This window comes from Mobula hypostoma, chromosome 9 (genome assembly GCF_963921235.1).
Source record: "Mobula hypostoma chromosome 9, sMobHyp1.1, whole genome shotgun sequence".
NCBI lineage: Eukaryota > Metazoa > Chordata > Chondrichthyes > Myliobatiformes > Myliobatidae > Mobula > Mobula hypostoma.
Window position 1 is genome coordinate 127,678,909 of NC_086105.1, and position 26,762 is coordinate 127,705,670.

The following is a 26,762-nucleotide window of genomic DNA, read 5'->3' on the forward strand; positions in this document are numbered from 1 at the left end:
GAGTAAAGGGCATATTAGAGTTTAGGGCATATCTGAGGAAATTTTTTTTAACCCTTAAATTAGTTGATAATTTGGAACCCCTGAGGGTAGGTGGAGGTAGAAACTCTCACATTTTTTTTAGTTTTTAGTTTTTTTAGTTTTTAGTTTTAGTGTTTAGTTAAGCACTTGAATTGCTAAGGCATAGATGGCGATGGATGAAGTGTTGTTAAAAGGGATTACCAGGGATATGTACTGTATGCTCGGCATGAACACAATGGGTCAAAAACCCTGTTTTATTCGCTCTGTGACTATAAGCTGGAAACCCTAAATAATAAAAAAGGTAATATTGGATGAACGTGATAGATCAGAGTATCCGGAGAATAAATTGTTTCAGATCGATGCTTTTTGTATGGAATCTGAGGTTTCTTCTTCAAAGGCGCTGCCTGACCCAGTGATCATTTCCAGCGTTTTCAGTTTCATTGAATTTGAACTGCGTGGTGATTGGTTTCCCACCTTTCAGCTTTGAATGATATTGTTTCCAGTCGATGACGACCCGGGGGCCAACTCACTGAGGTAATCCTGTTGTGCGACAAATACAAGGAACTACTGACTCGCTAGCTCAGGGAACCGCGTTCTTTGGGGTTTAGATCTGCACTATTTTCGAAATAGTTCGCCGTTAACATATTATTTATTTCTGCTCTTTGCTGTCTGCGTACACAAAGCCTTCACTTTTGCTCGGCATGTCGCCGCTCGCGCGAAGGGAATTTTCAAACTTGATTTGACAGGAGAATTTGTTTTACCGATTGTTCGATTGACGCCAGATTTCCTCTGACGAAAGGAAGTGTCTCTCTCCCGCACAGGTGATGGGGTGGCGGGCTGAGCCGCGTTATTGATAGTTGTGCTGTGAGCAGCTTCGCAGTCGAAGCGAATCCATCCACAGAGCCTAGCAAACTTTGCGAAGAGGCTGCTGGTGAGAGAGGCGCCGCGGCTCCACGACATCGTCTCAACAGGAACCGAATTAATTTGCAGAATTTGTTATGTTAGAAATTAATGCCCCAGAATAATGTCTGCAGCTTAAATGTCAGCAGTTGTTGGTATTATTGTTTACCATCTTTTCTGAAAGTGGCGGTGGAGGTAGGACCCACCTTCTCAGCCAGACTGAAGGTCCCTCGAAATATAATAGGAACAGAAATTCAAAGTTTCCTCTTTTTTTTAAAAGGCCACGTCTCTTCGCCTTTAAATATACTGTCTACGTACTGGCAGTTAAATGTAAATAAATCCATTCTCCCAACAACAAACGCATTGCCCCTTTAATTCCCAGTCCCTGGAGCTTCATTCGCCGGGCTGTAACTGGAGGACCATAGTTAGTTATTCGGTGCTGTTCCAAGCCCGTGTTAAAGCTGCCTAGTCCCATTTCAGACATTTAAGGTGCCGGAGTCCGGCTGATGGAGCGAATTCAACCCGAGCCGAACAAGGAGTAGATGCTTTACCTAACAGAGCATGACACGAAGCGGAGCGGTTACTGGTGCTTAATCCACGTCTGTTTGAAACGGCGAAGGGATGCGACGAGTGTTGTAACTTTAAGGCGATAAGGTCCAGTGTATCGCTGTGATCCGCTGTAGTACGACGATCGCACCTTGGGGATGTGTTGCAGGCACCGTTTCTCACTGTGCGCTTGGAGTCCGGCTTGCTTGGCTTGGCTCATCCCGACTCTGACATCTAGCAGCGGTGGATGGCACCTGGATCGAGTGCGAGGGTTGGCGCGGAGCGGCACCGTGTCACCGTGAACGGCGAGAAGGAGAGGGAGTGAGCAGACTTCCCGAGGCACGCAGCTACGGTCTCACTCTCTAGATCCACGTGTAAGTTGGAGCACCGGCGCTCGAAGCCACTCGCAACTTGAGCAGCCGCCTTCTCCTCCCACCCCGCCTTGCGCATCGGGCTAGGATGCGGCGTTCACACCTGCTCGGGGAGAGATACGTCTGAACCCGGAGCTCCGCTTTGCTTCAGAGAACAGAACAATGCGCCTCCGTCTAATGCGCTACTTGTTGCTGGACCTGTTGGGCTTGTGGTGCCCTGTGCTGGACTGTATGGCCCAGGGCAAGAGCGGTCAACAACTGGGAGGCATTGTGGTGGTCTCCGGCCAGAACACCTCAAAAGAACCGGGGGCCCCCGAAATGCCTCCGAAACCTGATCGGTGCCGGGGCTACTACGACGTAATGGGTCAGTTCGACCCTGCTTTCAATTGCAACACAAGTATCTACCAGTACTGCTGTGGAACGTGTGGCTACAGATACTGCTGCCAGTTCAAAGAGTCCAAGTTGGACCAAAGCATTTGCTCCAATTATGACACCCCGAACTGGGCGAACGCGAGCAAGTACCCACAGAGACCAGACGAAAGTACATTTGATCACGCCAGGGATAAAACGAACTTAATTGTTTATTTCATTTGTGGCGTTGTGGCTATCATGGTCCTGGTGGGTATTTTCACCAAACTTGGACTCGAGAAATCGCAGAGACCTCAGCGAGAACTGAATGTCTCCAGGTAAGAAGTCTGTCTGATTCATTCCACTACCTCCCACCCCTTTAGTGCAAGGTGCGTAGGAATATGGCACCGTCCCGCCCGACTGTGAATATTTTGGCTGGTTGGGGTTGCGGTGCGGTGAATCAACACTTTCTCACGCATCCCGCTTACGAGGACGGTTCTGAAGTGAATAGGTGGTTATACACCCAAAGAGCCAAAGCATGCGATGGCAACGATTTATGGCGCACCTGGGCTGATTTTGACAGGCCACAAACACAACACTGTCGGCTTACCTCCTGCGCGCTTTAGTCACTTCGGAATCCAATTGTTCTTGTTAATGTTTTTGTACCCAAGTTATTGCAATTTTAACATTATCTGGTACGTTAAATATTACCTAGATGCGTAGAAACAATCTATAAGCAGTCTTTTCAGACGTTTTATATTTATAACTGCTATCCCGGGAATCCTTTGGAAAACACTTTGTGAAACAGGCCCGCGAGGCTTTAGGGTTGTTCAAATAAATCAACGACTTTCTGAGATTAATTTTGTGTAAACTCTTCCTTCCACCGATTTGAATTCCTGCCTTTAAAAGCGCAGCACACTCCACAGGGATACTTGTTGCTCATAGCGTCGACAGCGAATCTGCTTTAGCATCGAAACAACATCAAAACCCTTAGCTACTGTACTCTTACCTTCCGATATTGAATGCAACTTTAGTAAAACATTATCCGGACTGAATCAGCCGGAATGGCTACAATTCTATTTCTATTCATTTCTGTTATCCACGATCGTGGAAACTGTTAAATGTGCAGAAGGACTGCGAAATCCTTTCTGTGGTCAGTATCGCCCGTTTTCCATCGAAAACGAGCATCAAACGAACAATATCTAACGTGTGCGTGTGTCCTCATACCCCAGAGTTGTGTCACCGAGGCATCGGACACAATTTCCTCAGGACAATCACTAATTGGGTCGGAAAGTAGAGAACATTCGTCTGACGTTTCATCTCTGGTGGAACGAGAACTGTGGTGTTATTAAGTGCAAATTTGATAGTGTCAAAAACGTTGTTTGCAGAGCATCACGAGGCGATGATAAGTCACGGAAAGCGTAAATTTGCGAGTGGAAGATTCTCTTAAATAACTGTAAAGTTTTTGTTCGGTTAGAGATGAAACGTCTGTTAAATCGTCCTGAAATGTTTTGGGATCCAACCTGAAGTTGGGATGGTACCGGACCATTTATGTTTGTTTTGTTTTAATGACAACTGATTTCCACGATTTCCAAATCGTGCTGTCAGCCACTTTGTAACTCAGCGAATTTCTCAACTCTAGTTCTGATACCTCCAGTGTTGTTTCGTAACAGCACAGCATGATAATGGGAATGGTCAACACACACATAGGGTGCGTCGATGCCCTTGGAAACTGCCGTAGCATTGGCACCGGGCTCTGCAGCAAAATATGAAACACGGGGAACTAACGAGCTACTCGGGCACGAAGACCAGTTCCTTGTTTCGGACGTTTGCTGTTGTCTCGCAGATATGCGCTCCCTGTCTTACCTGCACGTTACTGAATGCTGATTAATACGTGCCGCTGGCTCTAACTCCCACTGCGACCAGTTAACTGCTCTTTCCGTGGATTTAATGGGTTAATCCAAACGAAGGTCGCTAGCAGGCGCTATATTTCTCTCTTCATCTGAACATCAAATCGCTTGCCAGATAAACGACAAGCAGACGTTTTCACAACTCTAATTTCCTATATTTCACCTCCTGTACTGTCAAAAGCCTTTCCTAACTCGCTGCCTTAGCCATTGGACGTAACTGTGGCTGAGAGCGGCTGGTCCCAGCATTTGTATCTTGCATCGAGGACGACTCAACAATATCCTCTCCCCAGAGATTCATTAAATTACCCCAAAATTATCCTAGGGGTTCATTGTACGGTTCAATTTATCTAACAACCCATTTCCTCTGTTGGTCACTGTTTACAGGAACGCAATCCTGGCAGCACTTAACTTTACGGACTGAACCTGTGCGGCCCTTGTCCACTACATTTGAAAGGGCTCCAATGCAGGATCACACACAGAGAGGTCAGGCTCCCTAATTTAGTTTGCTGCGATTGAAAGAAACTAGCGCACAGTGCCAGGTCTGCCCTACCGAGGAGAGCCAGACTGTCACATCCAGCTGGTTGTGGGACAATACTTCCAGTCGTCTGCTTATGACAGCCTCTTACATCACATTTGTAATCAAAGAAAATGAAACCACACCACACCTACCGTCCACTAGGTGGAGTCTATGTGCTAATCTGCAAGATATTATAATATTAATGAACCTCCGTTTCCATTTACCGAGTGTTTATTGTGTGGCTGAATTGTTCAGTTCCCGAACCTTTGTGGTCCAATACCTGCTGACGGTTAGTTTCGACTTGCATGGAACTGGGGGCATGTTGAAGTTGAGTGCGACAAAAAGAGAAAAACTGCAACGAGCACCAGGCCATTGCCAACCATCAGACGTGAGGTTTATTCCAAATTATTTCTCTTGCGTTTCTAATGTCTTGCCAACATGGTGTACTCTCCCAATAACCAGTCAACACTTCTCCCACTTCATTTCCAATTACTCAAAGACCTGATGCATCATTTATTGAAACACACTCAAATAACCTACATTACCCAGTCTAAGAAATATTGCAAGGATAATTTGAGGTTTTTCCCCGTTTTCAGCTACCTTTCCTTCAGCTATTAGAGTTATCTCATTTGCCAACTAAATAGCACAATGATCTTGTAGAACTTAATCTGGATCTTCAACAACACACAAAATGCTGGAGAAACTCAGCAGGTCCCATAGCACCTACGGAGGGAAATGAACAGTTAATGTCTCATGACCAGTCCTGATGACGATTCTTGGCCTGAAGCATCAACTGTTCATTTCCTTCCATAGATGCTGCCTATCCTGCTGAGCTTTGTGTCTGTTGCTCAAGATTTACAGCCTCTGCAGAATCTCTTGTGTCTTAATCTTGATCTTCCAATTTCAGAGTAGATTCTTTACACTCTTTCATTTGATTCCAAATTCCACTTTATTTTGTGGATGCCTGGGATTACTTGTGAGCTAAGTAGTGTAAAACAGTTCTCCTTGTAGAGTCCAACAAACCATTCCAGGAAAATAGTTCATTTGTGTCTGGTGTCCCTTTACAAGCAAGCACAGACAGCAGCTCTACTATCTGTACATGAGTTGCAGCTTTGGATTTTGCCATAACCTTGATCATTGTGAGATATAATCAGCATTCTAGAGTTAAGTGCCATTTTGAAATCTGAACTGATTAATTTTGTCCTTAAGGCCAGTAAAACCAGGCAGATCACAATTAAATCATGGGTAGAAATAAGTCTTTTTTACATTGCTTTTTGAGGTTCTGATAATTTTCCAGGATTTTTTCTCAAACCAGTGCATTATTGATCTGACTTGGGTGATTTTCTACATTTTTATTTGCTGTTGTCTGTGGCTGTATTGTGCTGCTGTTAGCTGCTCCTTTTGGCATTTTAATAAAATACTCCTTTTGTGTCCTGTGGGTCATAGAACACTACAGCTCAGAAACGTATCTTTCTTCTCATCCAGTCCATGTCAAACTGTTTTTCTGCCTAGTTCCATCTACCCTTACCTGGAGCATAACCCAGGTACCTATCCAAAACTTCACTTAAGTGTTGCAATTGAGCCTGCATCCACCGCTTCCACACTTGCACCACCGTCCAAGTGAAGAAGATCCCCTTAAATATTCTCCTCATAATATGCTATTTCCAAGCTCACATTATAGTGTTCCTCCATCATGGCAAAAGTTTCAATACATACTGTGGTAATATTATGAGATAGAAGCACAGAAAACAGGAACAGAAATAGAGTATTCCGCCCTTGGGACATTTAATACGGTTGTGGCTAATCAAACACATTAGCAGCCCATTTCCGCTTTCTCTCTAATCCTTCAGCATTAACTAATGTATTTACCTCCTTCTTGAATATATAATAAACCTTTGTTGCATTTCTTCCATGGGATGGATACCCCTCCTCTATAAGTAGACCAGCACCATGCCACAGAACTCTTACTTCAAAGCTCTGCATAACTGCAGCAGGATATCCTTGTTCCTGTGCTCCTGCTGATATTCCAATTGCTTCACTTGAATAAATGTTGACTGGTGTGCATGACACCCGTGTTTGCATTGTCTACTTGCCTAACTTGTCTAACTAATATTATAAACTCTTGCACCATCACAAAGGCTCAGATTTTCCTTAGCTTTGTGCTGTCTGCCAAATTGGAAATATAACCTATAGTTCCATCATTGAAACATCTTATGGACAGCTGGGGACCAAACACCAATTCCTACAGCATCCTAGTATTCACTGCCTAGCACCTAGAAAGCAACCTATTTAATCATAATCTTTGTTTTCTTTTCATCAATGTTCATTATTCCATGCCAGTCTTTTACTCCCAGTTAGTTCCATGTGCTTTAATTTTGCACAGTGACCTCTTCGTAGAACTTTATCAGGAGTCTCCTGAAAGTCCAAATACAGCAGATCCACTGGTTTTCCCTAATGTATTTCACTAGTTGCATCCCCAAGAGTCTGGTATATTTGTTTAACATGTTTTCCTTCATACATGGTTTAAATATTTCCCATGCTCATTCACCTCAAACATTTCAGTAGAGTTCGCAAGAACTTTGTAGTTCCCTTTGTTCAGACTCAGACTTCAGTTTCTGACTCAGCTAGTTCACTCTCGATTTTAATGAAGACTTCTTTCATGGCATGGTTGCTTTTTCCTAAGGGACTGCAGACAACAATGTTGCTAATGATTCCTTTCTCATTGCACAATATCCAGTCTAAGCACATAAAAAAATCAAAAATGCTACAGATGTTGGAAATTTGAAATGAAAGCATCTAATACTGGAAATACTCATCAGCTTGGGCAATATCTGTGGAAAGAGAAACCAAGATAACATTTCAGGTGTGAGACACTTTATTAGAACTGATGAACTCCTAGCCTGTTCTCTAGTTAGTTCCTCAATGTATTGATTTAAAATCCACTGGGTTCACTACACACTCTAGGAATCCCTGCACAGTTTTATCTGACCACTCTATGAATGAATTTAACTTACCCGTTATTGTAGCTTTTGACTTTAACTTGTGTCTTTAATTTTGTGTTTAATTCCATCTTTTACTGTCTAGAACTTATAGACAAATCTCACAATGTTTCCTGTCCCTTGATGTTTCTTTGCTCCACTCAAACAAGCTTCACCTCATGATTTTCTGAGCCAAAGTCCATCCTGACCATTGCAATGGTTTCTTCCCTTGCTGACTATACCATCCTCCCTCCATTTCTAAATCCTGAATACCTCTAAATGTTCTGGCTCAATCGTTAGTTGCCATTCTACTCCATCTCCACAATAGCAACAATATAACCATTGATATCCAATAGTGCCATAAATTCATCCACCTTATTGTGAATGCTCTGCACAATGTCTTTTGTACATCACAGACATCCCACCTCTCCTGGAAGTTCCGGGAGTCTCCCACATATTAATAGTGGCTCCCTGATGCCCACAAATTATATACAATATCACGGAAATCAATTTTGTTGAGAGCGAGCGAGAGAAAGCAAGAGAGAGCGCGAGAGCGACCACAAGAGAGAGCGAGAGCAAGCAAGCGAGAGCGACAGAGAGAGAGAGAGAGAGAGAGAGAGAGAGCGAGCGTGCGAGAGAGCGCACTCGCCATGGCAGTGTTCCAAAAAAAGAAAATATAAAACATATGTCACCCCAGACTACCCTAAAGTATACCCCTGCCCAATAGGGGTCAAAATAATGACAGTGTTGCTCGCTGCGCTGTTCGCAACAGTGACTTTTCTATTGCCCATGGTGGGTTAAGACTGTAAAAGACATGTTGAGGTCAGTTTAACAGGTGTCATTCGTTCATTAGCTTAGCTAACGTTATTTAAACTAGCTGGCTAGCTGCTCAGGAGCTACTCTATTGCAAACATCCCATTTCTCCCGGAAGTTCCGGGAGTCTCCCGCAAATTGATGGTGCTACTTCCCTGAAATGAGTTTTTGCAGGGTGGGATGTCTGACATCATTAGTCCTCTTAGCTTCTTTTTTTGCCCAATGACTCTATCTGCCTTTTGTGCTTTTTACCGCTAAGGTTTATTTCTTAAGCAATATACACAAAATGCTGGAGGAACTTAGCAGGTCAGGCTGCATCTATGAAAATGAAAAAACAATTGACATTTTGGGCCAAGACGTTTTTTTAGACTGGCCTGTCCTGAAGAAGGGTCTCGGCCCTAAACATCGACTGTTTATTCATTTACTGTGCATAGATGTTGCCTGACCTGCTTAGTTCCTGCAGCATTTTGTGTCTGCTGCTTGGGGCTTGCAGCATCTGCAGACTTTCTTGTGTTTTTGATGGTTATTTTGATGTTTACTTCTTTCCTGTTTTTCATTTCTTTCCTTGTTTTCCCTGCCTCTCTTGCTCTCCTCAAGATCCTACCCCATGCTATTCTGCTGTAAACTCTCTCCATCAATGCTCGCAAACACTCACCATGCCCAGACACCCTCCAAGCCCAACTATTCCTATCCAAGTAGATGCAACCTGTCCATTTGGTACTGGTCCCATGCTCTCTAGTATTGGTCCCAGATGTTCAGGGATCTTGATTTCATCCCCCACGCGTGTGCGTGCATGCGCGCACACACACGTACACAACCTCTTCTCCCTCCTAGTATAGGAAGGAATTTGTTTTAATTATTAGTTCCCAATAATATTTGTTAGAATTGGGTTTGCCTTCATTCTAGTGACCACATGACAAAATGCTTACAGTTTTAACTTCAGTTTTTGAATACTTATGCAATCAGTTATTTTTTGTTTTATATTTGCAATTAGTATAGATCACTCTCTGCAAAATCATAAAATTACTATAAATTACTAATTAAATATACAGTGCAAAAAAAAAGAAATAATGAGGTAGTGTTCATGGGTTTATAGGCCATTCAGAGGAGAAGAGGCTGTTCCTGAATCTTTCCTCTGCCACTTCTTTGATGGCAGTACAAGAAGGCAGTATATCTTAAATGGTGAATATCCTTAATGATAGATGCCACCTTCTTGGGGATGTTTCCTATGCATTGGAACCTCCATAACAGGCTGTGTTCAACCATAAATCTATAGAAATTTGCTAGGGCTTTGGTGACATACCAAATCTCCTCAGACTCCGAATGAAGTAGAACTGTTAGCATGCCTCCATTGTGATTGCATCAATGTGTTGGGCCCAGGATGAATTCTCTGATATGTTGACACATTGGAACTTGAAGTGACCCTATTTCAACCACTGACCTTTCAATGAGGACTGGTGTAAGTTCTCTTGACTTCCTCTTCCTTAAGTCCACACTCTATTCCTTGGTTTGCTGATGCTGATTGCGAGATTGTTGTTGTGACACCACTCAAGCAGACGATCTTTCTCACTCCTGCGCGCCTCCTCATTAACTTCAGAGATTTTACCAGCAACAGTGGTGTCATCTCCAGATTTATAAATGATGTCTGAGATGCACTTAGCCACACATTTATGAGTGTAGAGAGAGTAGAACAGTGGGCTAAGTACATATCCTTGAGCTGCACCTGTGTCGATTGTCAGTGAGGAGACGTCATCACTGATCCTTACTGACCGGTCTCCCCGTGAGGAAGTTGAGGATCCCTGTTGCGGAGGGAGGTACAGAGGCTCAGATTTAGAAGCCTGATTAATACTGAGAAGATGATGGTATTGAATGCTGAGCAGCAATTGTTGAATAGCAGCCTGACATACGTTTTGCTGTTGTCCAGGTGCTCCAAAGCAGAGTGGAGAGCCAGTGAGATGGTGTCAGCTGCAGAGCTGTTGCAGCAGTAGGTGAATTGCAGTGGGTCCTTGTTGAGGCAAGAGTTAATTCTAGCCTCAAACTATCTGTTGAAGCACTTCAACGCAGTAGATGTGAGTGTTACCAGTCAAGAATCATTGAGGCAGTTCAAAGTTCAATTTATTATCAGAGTGCATACATGTCACCACATACAACCCTGAGATTCTTTTTCTGTGGGCATACTCAACAAATCTATAGAACATTAACTATAAACAGGATCAATGAATAATAAACTGCAAATACAAATATAGATAAATAACATAAATAGCGAGCATGAAATAAGATAAAGAGTCTTTAAAGTGAGACCATCAGTTGTGGGAACACCAGAAACAGAATGAGTGTAGTTATCCCCTTTTGTTCAAGAACCTGATGGTTGAGGGGTAGAAACTATTCTCCAACCTGGTGCTGTGAGTCCTGAGGCTCCTGTACCTTCTGCTGATGGCAGCAGTGAGAAAAGAGTATGGCCTGCGTGGTGAGGATCTTTGATGATGGATGCTGCTTCACTATGACAACATTTCATGCAGATGTGCTCAATGATTGGGAAGGCATTACCCTAGATGTACTGGGCCAAATCCACTACCTTTTGTAGGATTTTCCATTTAAAGGCATTGGTGGTGCCATACCAGGCCATAACGCAGCCGGTCAGCATACTTTCCACCACACTTCTATAAAAGTTTGTCAAGGTTTCTGATGACATCCCAAATCTCCACAGACTCCTGAGGAAGTAGAGATGCTGTCATGATTTCTTTGCAATTATATTTATATGATGGGTCAGGACAGGTCCTCTGAAATATTGACACCCATGAAGTTACTAACCATCTTCACCTCTGACCCTCCAATGAGTCCTGGCTCATGGACCTCTGGTTTCCCTCTCCTGACGTTGACAATCAGTTCCTTGGTCTTATTGACATTGAGTGAGAGTTTGTTATTATTACACCACTCAGCCAAGTTTTCAGTCTCTCTCTTGTATGCAATTCATTACCACCTTTGATACAGCCCACAACAAACTTGCAAACTTGCACATGGTGTTGGAGCTGTGCTTAGCCACACAGTGATAGGTGTGAAGTGAGTAGAGCAGGGGGCTAAGCACACCTCCCTGTGGTGCTCCTGTGCTGATGGTGATTGTGGAGGAGATGCCTTTGCTAGTCTGAACTGACTGGCGTCTACAAGTGAAGAAGTCTAGGATCCAATTGCACAAGGGGGTATTGAGGCCCAGGTCTTGGAGTTTACGGATTAGTTTTGAGGGGATGGTGGTGCGAATGCTGAGCTGTAGTCGATAAAGAGCATCCTGATGTAGGCATTTTTGCTGTCTCGATGTTCCAGGATTGTGTGAAGAGTCAAAGCGTTGCTTCAGTAGGTGAACTGCTGCAGTTCCAAGTTGTCACTCAGACAGAAGATAATGTGTGCCTCTCAAAACACTTCATCACTGTGAGTGTAAGTGCCACTGGGCGATAGTTGTTGAGACATGTTACCATGTTCTTCTTGGGCACCAGTATGATTGAAGACTATTTGAAGCAGGTGGGTACTGTACACCAATGGAGCAAGAGGTTGAAGATATCCGTGAATACATCAGCCAGTTGGCAAGCACAGGTCTTCACTACTCAGCTGGGTAGATGCTTTCCTTGGATTCACTCTCTTCAAGGCAGCCCGCACATCATCTTCATATACTGAGACCAAAGGATCATCAGGAGACATGGATGGGCACGATGGTTCCTCCCTGTTGTGGTGCTCAAAGCATGCGTGGAAGGCATTGAGCTCAACTGGAAGCAAAGCTGTGCTGTCTTCTATGTGGCAAGATTTAACTTTGTAGGAGGTTATGGTATCCAAACTCTGCCACAGCTATCGAGCATCCCTCACTGATTCCGGTCTAGTTCAAAATGTCCATTTTGCCCATCAGGTGGCTTTCCAGAAATCATACCTACACCTCTTATAGCATTCTTGATCTTCAGACTTGAATGCCTCGCAGCAAATTCTAGATTTAATTGTTCATCCAGGGCTTCTCACTGGGGAAAACCCTGAATGATTTCGTGGGGACACACTCATCCACAGCTGTTTTAATGAAGTCTGTTATGACCCTGGTGTAGTTATTGGGGTCCTCAGATGAGTTCTTGAATGTGGCCCAGTCCACTGACTTAAGACAATCCTATAAGCATTCCTCAGCCTCCTGTGACTGCTTCTTGATTTTACTTGATCTCTGGAGCCTTGCTCTTTAGACTGTCTGTGTGCAGCAAGTATGAGTACAGCTAAATGATGCGACTGCCAAAATACAGTCTTGGAAAGGAATAATAGGCATTCCTTATCATAGTGTAGCAGTGGTCTTGTGTGTTGGGACCTCTGGTGCAGCAGGTTACATGCTGGTGATAACTGGGCAGAGTTTTCTTCAAACAGGCCTGGCTAACATCACCAACTATAATTTGAAATGCGTCGGGTTGGACTATTTTTTGCTTGCAGACAACATAGTACAGTTTTGTGAGTGCTTGCTTATAATCGGCCGCTGGTGGTATGTGAACTGTGGTCAGGATCACGGATGAGAACTCCCGAGGCAAATAGAATTGTCTACATTTAATCATTAGGTGTTTCTGGCTTTCCTGCTTTTCCTGGATGCCAGTATGATTGCAGCTCTTTTGAAACAGGCGGGAACCTCAGACCACAGCATGAGAGGTTGAAGATGTCCTTGAACACGTCAGCCAGTTGGTTGGCATAGATTTTTAGTACCTGGCTAGGTATAATTTTAGGACCCAATAGCTCGTGAGGGTTCAAAGATTGAAGGATATTCTGACCGCAGCTTTGAAGACAGGAATTGCAGGATCAGCTGATGCTGTGGGGATTTACTCGGGTATAGTTCTCTCCTTCAATGTGCACATAAAAGGCATTAAGTTTATCGGGCAGTGAAGAACCACTGCCATCTATGTTATTTGTTTTTTTGCCTTATAGAAAGTAATGACATGCAAACTCTGCCACAACTGATGTGCATTCAACCATGTCTTTAATTTCACATGGAATTGCTGATTTGTTCTCATGATGGCTGTCCTGTAGGTCCTACCTGGACTTCTTGCAGGATTCTGAATCACTAGTGTTGAACGCCACAGGTTTAGTCCTCAGGAGACTGTGAATCTCTTGGTCCTTTGAGGGCTCCGGGTTTAACATTTAGCACATTGAAGATTTTTGCTCTGGATATCTTCCACTGGATAGTAGTCCTCTCCTGCTTTATTCAGATGACATGGATCCCAAACCTGTCCTCAGTTTGTTTGGCTTATCTATACCAAGCCTGACATACCAAGCATGAAATGTGTTTACTGCTGTGATGATCTCTGTCTTCATCAGCCTTTCAAGCTTGATTTTAAATTTCTCTTTGACAGCTCTTGAAGTGTATCTTGGAGCTTTATCTACTGGCTGCCTATTTTCATCTATTTTCTCTTTAGCTTTTCAGTTCCTACAGTAACATCTGCAAATTCATCTAGCAGCTGCTTCTCTTTGAGTACCGAGCATGAATCTCAATTATTCAGTATTCTCATCAGATCCTCGTTCTATACTTCCAGCAGTCCCATTTGTTGAACTACATTGTTATGAAGGATTGGCGTACAGATCTCTTAAAAACAACAAACTCTGCTTTGTACTCTCTGTTCTTTGATCTCTCATTTTCCGCTTATCTTTTCCCAGTAGTACCATTAGTTGCACGGTGATACACTATTAGCACTTGTTTTGCCTCTTCATGCTTTCTTGCAAATATCTTAGGAACAGTAATATATGTTGTATCACTATTTACCTGGAACTATGTTTGTCTTACATCATAGCAAAAACTTGGCCTCTTTCACTTTTGTTCCATTTTCTGTCTGAGTTCAAAGTCGTGACTTTGAGCTCATCATGCTTTTGCTCACAGGAGCTGCAGCCAGTTTGTGTGACATTGTGAAATAGACTGTCCATTTACTTTTTACTAGTAATCCATCTGTTAGTCTTTCTCCCTCAGCATTAAATTAAAAAAATTGTATTACTGGCATCCTTTCCATAAGCTCCATTCAATCAGATTGTCAAAATATTTGCATTCTTTAAACGATTGCTGTTCTTTCGTTCTCTTCTGTTTGACTATTTGAGAATTGTGCTGTCCACTATCCAACTCTTCAGCTGGACAAGTTTGATACACTTTGCAAATTAGATACACATTGCCAGATTAAAGTCTGTTCCTCTCTACAGATGTCCCTGTATCCTGCGTATGCTACATATAATCCTACTGCAAATCGAAGAATTTGCAGCCAACAACTTCAGTTCCATGAAGTATGTGTTGACTGCCTTCCCATCCTCTGAAAAACTTGAATCTGCCTACCCTCTCATCACTTGGAGGGGTTTGGTAATTCCCAGTGTCTTTGAGAGCCTCTTCCGGTATCTCATTCGTAGGCTGGATTATTTGTTTGGGCTCTTTGACTTGGTGATATAAAAGTGCTTACACTTTTGTTTCCATCTCTTTATTGCTGTTGTCAATTCTGCAGAGAAAGAAAATTTCTCCTTCCATTGCTTTCACTTATTCCACGAGTTTTGTCCCAAGGTCCAGCGGCTGAGATACATTTACCTGTCCCAGCTTTCAATGTGGAGATCAGAAGTATACTATCTGATGATGAAAAGCAAATCTGATGCCTGTTATACAGGATCTCAGTGAAGTCACAGGTAGTCACCAGGTTACAATAAGGTTTCCTTCTCAAGAAATGTTTTTAACCTGAGCTGCTCCTAAGTCAGAAATGAACAATAACAGTATATGGGAGAGGATGAGAGAGGATATGAAAGGAGTGAGCAGGTGCCGGATGAGAGTCAGCAGGTCTTACTGACTCAGTCAATGAGTGAGTGAGTCTGCTCAATGTTCCCATCTTAGAAGAGTGAGCTGAAAGATGGCAGATGGAGTTTAATGCTGATAAATGTGAGGTGCCACATTTTGGTAGGACTAATCAAAATAGGACATACATAGTAAATGGTAGGGCATTGAAGAATGCAGTAGAACAGAGGGATCTAGGAATAACGGTGCATAGTTCCCTGAAGGTAGAATCTCATGTGGATAGGGTGGTGAAGAAAGCTTTTGGTTTATTAATTGCCGATGACACAAAGCTGGGTGGCAGTGTGAATTGTGAGGAGGATGTTATGAGAATGCAGGGTGACTTGCACAGGCTGGGTGAGTGGGCAGATGCATGGCAGATGCAGTTTAATGTGAATAAATGTGAGGTTATCTACTTTGGTGGTAAGAACAGGAAGGCAGATTATTATCTAAATGGAGTCAAGTTAGGAAAATGGAAAGTACTACGAGATCTAGGTGTTCTTGTACATCAGTCACTGAAAGCAAGCATGCAAGTACAGCAGGCAGTGAAGAAAGCAAATGGCATGCTGGCCTTCATAACAAGAGGAATTGAGTATAAGAGCAAAGAGGTCCTTCTACAGTTGTACAGGGCCCTGGTGAGACCACACCCGGAGTACTGTGTGCAGTTTTGGTCTCCAAATTTGAGGAAGGACATTCTTGCTATTGAAGGAGTGCAGTGTAGGTTCACAAGGTTAATTCCTGGGATGGCAGGACTGTCATATGTTGAAAGATTGGAGCGACGGGACTTGTATACTCTGGAATTTAGAAGGCTGAGAGGGGATCTTATTGAAACATATAAGATTATTAAGGGATTGGACATGCTGGAGGCAGGAAGCATGTTCCTGCTGATGGGTGAGTCCAGAACCAGAGAAAACAGTTTAAGAATAAGGGGTAGGTCATTTAGAATGGAGTTGAGGAAAAACTTTTTCACCCAGAGAGTGGTGGATATATGGAATGCTCTGCCCCAGAGGGCTGTGGAGGCCAAGTCTCTGGATGCTTTCAAGAAAGAGATGGATAGAGCTCTTAAAGATAGCAGAATCAAAGGTTATGGGGTTAAGGCAGGAACTGGATACTGATTGTGGATGATCAGCCATGATCACAGTGAATGGCGGTGCTGGCTTGAAGAGCCGATTGGCCTACTCCTGCACCTATTGTCTATTGTCTGTTGTAATCAGAGCATTGAGTATAGGAGTTGGGATGTAATGTTGAAATTGTATAAGGCATTGGTGAGGCCAAATTTGGAGTATTGTGTACAGTTCTGGTCACCGAATTATAGGAAAGAGGTCAATAAAATTGAGAGAATACAGAGGAGATTTACTAAAATGTTGCCTGGGTTTCATCTCCTAAGTTACAGAGAAAGATTGAACAAGTTAGGTCTTTATTCTTTAGAGCGTAGAAAGTTGAGGGGGGACTTGATAGAGGTATTTAAAATTATGAGGGGGATAGATAGAGTTGACATGGATAGGCTTTTTCATTGAGAGTGGGGGAGATTCAAACAACAGGACATGAGTTGAGAGTTGGGGGCAAAAGTTTAGGGGTAACATGAAGGGGAACTTCTTTACTCAGAGAGTGGTGGCTGTATGGAATGAGCTTCCAGCAGAAGTGGTTGAGGCAGTTTCGATGTTGTCGTTTAAAGTTAAATTGGATAGATATATGGACAGGAAAGGAATGGAGGGTTATGGGTTGAGTGCAGGTCGGTGGGACTAGGTGAGAGTAAGAGTTCGGCATGGACGCGAAGGGCCAAGATGGCCTGTTTCCGTGCTGTAATTGTTATATGGTTATATGGTTATATGGCTTGACACATTGCCTGGTTGTTGTGGTTTGGAGGGAGTAGTAGGGAGAGAAGTCTTGTCGAGTTGTCCTGTTCCCACCTGACAGAAGATGCCTGCAGTCCTGCAGTAGCCAGCAAGTCCATCCCCATCCATCCCACCTGTCTCCCAAGTGCTCATTCATATCCAGGAGGGGACTGTGTGACCAGATCATTTATCTGCCATTGGATTTTTTTTTTAAGCCTCACATATATCGTCCTCTTCCCACAGCAATCCAAGTGGGATTTCACAACAGCAAGTTAGTGAATTTTTGTTTGAAGCAAAACCATATGTAAAGTCAATATGATATATTTAAACTGTGCTCTAGCACCACAATCAATGGATTCACTTTCAAGGACTCTTCATTTCATATTCTCAATATTTATTGGTTATCTATTTATTATTATTACTTTCTTTTTCTATTTACACATTTTGTTGTCTTTTGCCCAATGGGTGAATGCCCAAGTTGGTGTGGTCTTTCATTGATTCTGCTATGGTTATTATTCTATATTGAGCATGTCCACAAGAAAATTAATCTCAGGGTTGAATATGGACATATATGCACTTTGATAATAAATTTACTTTGAACTTTGAACTTCATTGCAATTAGCTGTCACTAATAGCTCGTTCTTCTATTTAATAAAGGTTTCCTTGTCATAGTCAGGAAGTTCTTAATGACTAATGTTATTAGATAGGTTTGAGCTATTTACAAGCCTATCCTGTGCTCTTCCTCAGACCCCTGACCTCTAACCTTCCATAGTTTGATGCTCACAATTGAAGCGTTACCAGGAGATTATGCTAGATGGTTGAAATTCTCTAACACTATCTACAGTATGAGTAAAACATTTCAGAAGTCTTTAGTGTAGGAATCAACAAATAAGTGCATTTAAATTGTATGCCATCTTGAATTGGGTGTTCCATAAAAGCCATAAGATATAGGAGCAGAATTAGGCCATTCAGCCCAGCAAGTCTGCTCTGCTATTCCATCATGGCTGATTTATCATCCCTCTCAACTTGATTCTCCTGCCTTCTCCCCATATAGTTTGACATCCTCACTAATCAACAACCCATCAGCCTTCGCTTTAAATATACCCAGTTCCAGTGACACAGTTGAAAATGCCATCGATTTGTTGTCTAATGCTTTTCCCATTCAACTCATTCAGACTATACAGATTTCATTATCTCCAATGTGCCCTTTTGCTCCCGTAATCCACTTGCTCACAATGCAGTGTTCAGGAAAACAATGTTCAAATCTCTGTCCCCTTCCTCCTTTTGATGCATATCGCACTCTTTCATGGTACATGGTATGTGAAAACGTAGAGTTGTGATTCTCTTGCTCATCATTAAAGCATGAGAAAGGTTATTAGTATTTTTTAATCTCTCTGAACTACTCCAATCAATCACTACTTCAATGCTAATGCCTTGGATTTTCTTTGAGGGCCCTTGCATGAAGGGGAGAAAATACTTTGAACTGATTTACTATTCTTAACACTTACGTTCATAGGTGAAGAGATCATGAACGAAAGTCAACTTTAATATCCGTAGTTCAGTTGTCAATCGCAGAAATTTGGCTGCTCTTTGAAAACTGATCATTCAAATTAATTCTTTCTGCTTACATTTTCTTCAACACATCATGCTCAGATTGGATCGTTCCTTTTACTGGAATATTATCTGTCAGACATCTAGTCTCTTGGCAGCCTTCCAACTCCATTGACGTATGCGTTTGGAAATATTCTGAATTTGATGTGATAGATGTTGTTACCAGACCAGATTCTTTCTGAAGATGAATTTGTCAGAAACCAGAATTGTTTTCTAACTAAATTTCTTGTTCGTTCTACTCCATTACTACTGGAGACAGTGCTTACTTTTCAACAGTAAACATTCATAAGCCTTGGTCAAATTCTTAGAGGTCAAGTTCAGCTTTCTCTGTAACCATTACTATGTCCTTTCACCCTTGGGCCTGCCAGTTTCTCCAAACTGACTCATTATTGTTTTAGGTTCTTCAGAGTGGAATTGAAAGTTTTATGGGAAGTAATACATGAATGATTTTTATTCAGGCTTACATTTAATACTGAATTGTTGTGTGAGCTTACAAGGTATTCACAAAAACTAGGAAACTCTGTTTTTGTGGTATCTTTCTGAGATCAAAGTTTAAGACTTGTGTAGCAGGATGTTATAGAAGCGCATCTCCTGAGCTCTGAAGCTGCATTTATTGCCGTCCTTTTAAATTGTGGTATGATGCACGCACCATGTTTATAACAAAAACACCATATTTTATATGGCATTTTTCTTTGCATTTTAGAGTGTCACATTTCCTTTCATTGTGTTTGTTAGAGAGACAACTGTCCTTATGGTAATTTGAAAATCAATATAGATGTTTTTTTTAATATAATTTTTATTGAGTTTTCAAAGTGAATACATGAAAAGGTAATGTCTACCCTCCCCCCTCCCCTTAACCCTTCCATCAATATAGATGTTACCAAAGGATTAGTTTATCATGGATGTAAAAACATCTATTTTTTTCTCGATTAATTTTCCTCTCTGAAGTGATAATATGTTTTGCATCTGCAGCTGGAATAAATATCTGGAATGTTTTCCGAATCCTCCGCTCCTTGTTGTGGGTTATGTTATAAGTAATGTTTCTGAAGATTCAAGGTTTAAATTTCAGGTTATTTATCATGTGAACATTGAAACATGCTCTATAGTGAAATGCTGTTGGCTTGCATAGGCAGACACCTCCTAGTCTCTACCCAGCTAACAGGAGTCACTTGCCACTCATTCCCACCTCATCGCCTGCAGCCTATTTAAACCCAGCTCTCATTCACAGTCCTTGTTCACCCATTAAACAAGCCAGTCTCAACCAGTTGCTCTAGAATTCAGTTACCTTGTTGCCTTATCATGTTAGGTATCTGTTCTTTCTTCTTTTTTAATCATTCATGGCTTGTTATTTTGCATTTATTATTAAACTGATCGCTCACTGATAAATTGTTCTCCACTGCTCTGCAGTTGGGTCAAACCTTTTCTGCATTTCCTGACAAATGTGTTATTTGCATTAACAACCAACACACTTGAGGGCGTGGTGGGGGCAGCCTGCACATGTTGCCATCCATTCTGGCTCCAACATAGCATGCCGATAATGCTCAGCAGAACACAACACACAACCCGCAACAAAACAGAACACAACAAGCAACAAAAACAACAACAAGCCCCATTCCTCTCCCTCACTAATGCAGATACACAGTCCTCTGACCCCAGCTTCCAGCCTCCAGCAGACTTGCGCTTGGTCTCGGGCTCGCAAACGTTGGGTTCGACTTCTCCAGCAGATTTGCAGAGACTCGCAGTCTCAGGGCTCTGGCCAATGGGCCTCGACTTCCAATGTATCCCACGGACCTCGATCCTCAGCATTGATCCGGGACCCGCCGATCACCAAACACTAGGCCTAGAACTCCAGGCGCACAGTTGGGCGACCCTGAACATCAGGCCTCGAACTCTGGACTCACCAATTAACAGACTTCAATCCTGCCAGCATGAACTCCAACTCCTGAACCCATCAACAACTCGCTGACCCTGGGGGTGCCACCGGCTCTCTTCTGCGCTGGTCTGCCAGTCTGACATCCGAAATTTGACCAAGCTTGTCCTATGTCCACATTGCTGGCTTTCAAGCATGGAGCAGTGACTTAGACTCCACCCTGACCTTTAATCTCTGTCCCTAAATCCTAACTTGACCCTAAACCCTAACCTGATCCCTAACTACTCTGTCTGTCCCCCAAACCATCCTTATGAACCTAAAAAACTAAGGAACTTCACCGCTGAGCAGATAAGAAGGGCTCTGGGGAAACTCAGACATGGCAGAGTGTTGGGACCGGATGGTGTGAACCCCAAGGTCCTGAAGGAGTGTGCTGAGTAGTTGCGTGGAGTTCTCCTGCACATTTTCAATCTGAGTCTCAGCCCAGAAAGGGTTCCAACTGTGTGGAAAATGTCATGTGTGGTCTCAGTTCCCAAGGAGGACCAACCAGAAGGCTTCAATGACTGCCGTCCTCTGGCTCTGACCTCACACATCATGAAGACCCTGGTCCTGGCTCACTTCCGACCCCTAGTCAGATCAGCCATCGATTCCTTGCCCTTTGCCTACCAGGAGCACATTGGAGTTGATGATGCTCTCACCTACCTGCTGAATAGAGCCTACTCCCATTTGGATAAGCAGGGCAGCACTGTGAGGATCGTGTTTGATTTCTTCAATACCATACAGCCCTCATTGCTGGGGGAAAGCTCCGTTCAATGCAGATTGGCACTTCCATTGTTTGCAGGATAATGGACTACCTGACTGGCTGACGACAGTATGTGCAGCTTCACAGCTGTGTGTCAGCATGGCTGTAAGCAGCAGCTGGCCCTACAGGGGACTGTATTGGCTCCCTTCCTGTTTACCCTGTATACCTCGGACTTTAGATACCACACTAAGTCATGTCATCTGCAGAAATCCTCTGATGACTCAGCAATAGTTGGGTGTATAAAGGGAGGACAGGAGGATGAATACAGGGCCCTGGTGGAGGACTTTGTCAAATGGTGCAAGCTGAATCATTTGCAGCTCAACATCAGTAAGACAAAGGAGATGGTGATGGACTTTAGGAAGACTAAGCCTGCACTGCTCCCTGTTACTATTGATGGTGAGGATGTGGATGTGATGAGGACTTATAAGTACCTGGGGGTGCACCTGGATGACAGACTTGAGTGAAGCACGAACACAGAGGCTGTGTACAAGAAGGGGAAGAGTCGCCTCTCCTTCCAGAGGAGACTGAGATCCTTTGGAATATGCAGGCCTCTCCTCCACATGTTCTAACGGTCTGTTGTCACCAGCACAATCTTCTATGCGGTGGTGTGCTGGGGCAATGGCATCAACATGGGTGATACCAACAGGGTCAATTAAATTAAAGGCATCCGTTAGTCTTGTGAGACCATGGATCTGCGCCTGGGAAGTCTTCACTCTCCAGGGCGCAGGCCTGGGCATGGTTGTATGGAAGACCAGCAGTTGCCCATGCTGCAAGTCTCCCCTCTCCATGACACTGATGTTGTCCAAGGGAAGGGCATTAGGATCCATACAGCTTGGCACCAGTGTCGTCGCAGAGCACCGTGTGATTAAGTGCCTTGCTCAAAGACACAACTCGCTGCCTCGGCTGGGGCTCGAACTCACGACCTTCAGATCGATAATCGAATGCCTTAACCACTTGGCCACATGCCAACAGGGTCAGTAAACTAATTAGAAAGGTGGGTCTGTTAGAGGAGTCAAACTGGACACACTGGAGGCTGTGGTAGAACAAAAGACCCTATGGAAAATCCTGGCAATTCTGAACAATGTTTCTCACCCTCTGCATGCCACCTTGGCTGAACAGAGGAGCACTGGTCTAATAGACTAAGACAACTGCGCTGCTCCAAAGAGCGCTATATGAGATCATTCTTACTGTCAGCCATTAGGCTCTATAATGAGTCAACCTATAGCTGGGGAAATGATGACTCCCTCCTGTTAGACTGTGGTAACTTATTTTTTATTCTTTCTACTTCTCTTCTAATATTTATATCTGTGCACTTGTAATGCTACTGTGACACTGTAGTTTCCTTTGGGATCATTAAAAATTCTAGCTATCTATCTTCCTATCTAAATCTTAGCCGTGATTTCAACAGACGTTGCACCTCAGCGCCATCTTGAAATGTAAAAGATCTTCCATCTTCTTCAGCAGCTCTGTATTGGATTATCTTTTGGTCTTTGATTCTCTCTCTTCTAGCTTTCAATTGGCTAGTAATGCTCCCTTTATCTATCTCTGAAGGGTTACCTTACTGCAACTTGTAAATGTGTCTCATTAGAGTTCCAGTAAAACCATGAGTTATCACAAAGTACAAAGGATGCTTGCCTTGCTGTTTAGAGCTTTGCACTTACTCCCTGGTCTCTTTGCTTTCCCTAGTTCAAATTAAACTTTTCAAAACAGTCTCTATGCCCCAGGTAACATTTTTTAATCTACTTACTACTGCTGTAAATTAACCTTAGCTTATTTATTCTTTAGATACATTTTTATCAAGAAACAATATAATTCTAATTCTTTCAAATCATTTTTTTTAGCACATGTAATGAGATTTATCAAGAGTGCTAATGTGGAAACAAGTTTGCTTTTCACATTTTCAAACCATTTCCACTTTTGTGAACCTTTTAGTTCCCTTGATCTTAACTACTCTTTGGACTTAAGGTTTTATAATCTCTGGATGATTCTTTTAATAAAACTCTCTCACCTTACTTTATTAAGTTCCAGTTAAATTTGATTTCAACATAAGATATTAATGAATAGTTTATTTGTACTTCTTCAATAGGACTCAGTTTTCCCTAATGTGTTCTGCGCAATCAATTTCTGTTGGTTTCATTTAATTTATGTTTCATCATTTCTTCTTCTGTTGGTCTTTGTTTAAAGTAGCCAGTTAATTTGATCAGAGCTCAATGACCTAAATTTCAAAAGTTTCTTGAGAAAGCCAGCCATGACTATGGCAAATAACATTATTAATTCATTTTCAGGACCCATTATTGTGGACATCCCAATAAGGCAAGAAGCTGTCTGGAGAACATTGGCTCAAAGTGAGTCATGAGCTAGAAGTGAAAAAGGGATCATAGATAGTCAAGTATGATGTTCTCCTAAGGAATTGTCAATTGGTGGGTCCTCAGCTGCCTGTAGAGACCAATCCAGGATCCACATATTCTCGTGCAGTGTGGGCAAAAGTAAGTGGTGGCGATGGTTGGTGATTGGGTCTTTTGGTTGTTCAGTCTCTCCTTTCCCAGCTATTGCTTGCTCTCTGTGGCAAAGCAGAGGCTGTTCTCATGTACCACAACTGCCTCTTGAACAGATTTCCTCCAGGTGTATCTATTGAGTGCAATGTCTTCCTAGTTTTCAGACAAAATGTTGAATTTCTTCAGATTGATTTTGATATTACTTTTGAAACATTTTCTTTGCCCATCAGGGGCTGGCTGGCCTTCCTTCAATTGGCAGTAAAGAATCTGTTTGGGGAGATGTGACTTAGGCATCCGGATGACATTACCTATCTATCAGAGTTGGTGTTTCTTTATTGTGGTGGAGATGCTGTTTATGTTGGCTTTCTGCAGTATGCTGGCGTTAGTGTGTCTGTCCTTATAACTGATCCTCAGAATCTTTCATAAGGATCTTTGGTGGTATTGTTCAGGGCTTTCAGGTGTCTACTATAGGCGGTTCATGATTCAGCTCCATGTAGGAAGGGCAACTGCTCTATGAACCGGGAGCTTTCTTTGGACCTGTAGGTTGTGGCCTTCAAAGACTCTCTTCCCTAATCTTGAATAGAGTCTTTGAAGGTGTGAAGGAACGCACTGTGTAGTTTATCATCGACATGGATTACATTCCTTACATTGGCAAGTCTTTAGGTATACCCATATCCGAAGGCTGTATGAACTTAATATGGTCTTTTCCTTTTCCAGTAGATTTTAACTCACCCCATTGGTAGGAAAGATCTGATAAATATCTGGAAACTGGAGCACTACACTCCTTTTTTGTATCAACTCTGGCCCATTGCCTTTATAAGTCATGCGGCTATAAAGGTGGATTTTTCCTGTAATAATATCTTTGGTCCTCTTAGATTGTCAGATCACTACCTTATTTTCAATGATGCACATGCTACAGGATGAAAATAGTTACAAACTTTAGTTGGCAATTTTCTGGCTACATTATTTAGCACTTGATTTATTTTTTTTTACCAAGTTTACTTATTGCATCTATCTTCTCATAACAAGAGTCCTTAATCTCTCCAAGGGGCATTTCTGCATTAAGAGAACGATCATTAAGAGACACTTCTACTGGATCCCTGAAGCAATGAACGTGACTATCTGAAGGGTCCATTCTGAAGAGGCAGCTGTCTTGGACATGTAAGGACGTGTATTTTAGGCACCACCAAGGGAGGGTCACCAGTTTGAGAGATGCAGCATCTACAAATTACTGGTAGTGCAATGGAGAAAATGCAGTAAAATCTCAGCTATTTGGCAATTTCAGTGAAGTAGGATAGATGATGTGATAGGCCAACAGAACGCCTGAACTGACTTTCAATTTTCTGACAGACTTGATTAACAGGAATCTGTCAAGTCCAGCATGTGGCAGATGTTGGAACTTTTACTGTAGTTCCAATAAAGTGTTGAAGACTGTTGACTATGGCACTGGTAATATGTGTCTCAGACAGAATGTATTTAACCAGTCACAGCTGTAAGTCTTAAAACCTTTAATCTGTTTGGAAATGCTTTCTGACTCCTTGTTACTGCCAGCATCACCCGGGCGGGCACATTTTTCTGACTGTACTGCATGAAGTGGCAAATCTCCTGCAGTGTGTAATAGATGTAGTGATGAACTCCATTTTATCCACCATCTTCATGCTACAAGTTCAAGTCATATCTTGGGTGTTGTAAACTGTAGAATGCCTTGGAACAGATGCATTCACTCAACCCAGTAAATATGTGGCAGTTCATCCAATTTGTCTATCTTATTTACTCCTTTCCATTAACCCTGCAATGTTTTCTTCAGGTATTTATCCAATTGCATTGGGAGGAACATACCGAATCAAGGTTCAATAAACTATTAGGTAGTGCTTTCCAAATCATTATTGCCTTTTGGACCCTAAGACAAAGGAGTAGCGCTAGGACATTTGGCCTATCGAGTCTTCTCCAGCATTCCATCATGGTTGATTTTTTTTTACCCCTCTGAACCCCATTCTCCTGCCTCCTTCCTGTAAGCATCAATGCCCTTACTAATCAAGAAGTTTTCTGCCTCTACTTTAAATATACTCAATGACTTGGCCTCCACAGCCACCTAAGGCAGTAGATTTCACAGATTCACCACCCTCTGGCTAAAGAAATTCCTCCTCATCTCTGTCCTTGTATTAGAACATAGAAATCTACAGCACATTACAAGCCGACAATGTTGTGCTGACCACATAACTTACTCCCAAAACTGCCTAGAATTACCCTACCGCATAGCCCTCTATGCTTCTAAGCTCTATGTACCTATCTGAGAGGCTCTTAAAAGACCTTATTGTGTCCACTTCCACCACCGTCGGTGGCAGTGCATTCCACACACCCGCCACTCTCTCCATGAAAAGCTTATCCCTGACATCCGCCTTGTACCTACTTCAAAGCACCCTAAAGCTATGCCCACTCATGTTAGCCATTTCAGCCCTGGGAAAAAGCCTCTGGCTCTCTACACGATCAATGTCCCTCATTATTTTATACACCTCCATCAGGTCACCTCTCATCCTCTGTCGCTCCAAGGAGAAAAGGCGAAGCTTACTCAACCAATTCTGAGACTGTACCCTCTGATCCTAGACTCCTCTCCATGTCCACTATACAGGTGTCCCCCGCTTTTTGAACGTTCGCTTTACGAAACCTCACTGTTACGAAAGACCTACATTAGTACCCTATTTTCGCTTTCAGAAGGTGTTTTCACTGTTGCGAAAAAAAAGCAGCGCGTGAAAAAAATCAGCGCGCGATAAAAGGCAGCGGGCGCCCCGAGCAGCCGCTCTCCCCTGGATTCTTGCCGGCATTGCTTAAACACGAGCCTGTGAGCAGCCGTTTGCAAGATGAGTTCTAAGGTATCGGAAAAGCCTGAAAGAGCTCCTAAGGGTGTTACACTTAGCGTAAAACTAGACATAATTAAGCGTTTCGATCGTGTGAACTAAG

The 26,762-nt window shown here is 42.8% G+C and overlaps 1 protein-coding gene across 1 annotated transcript in view; it reads left to right on the forward strand.

Annotated features, from left to right (window-relative positions):
• Positions 1 to 1,058: 1,058 nt before the first annotated feature.
• shisa9a (shisa family member 9a) overlaps positions 1,059 to 26,762 on the forward strand; it is a 390,837-nt gene continuing 365,133 nt past the window's right edge. Inside the window, exon 1 of the mRNA XM_063059100.1 lies at positions 1,059 to 2,521. Coding sequence (XP_062915170.1) covers positions 1,998 to 2,521 — 524 coding nt within the window. The 5' untranslated portion in view covers positions 1,059 to 1,997. The remainder of the gene's footprint in view (positions 2,522 to 26,762) is intronic.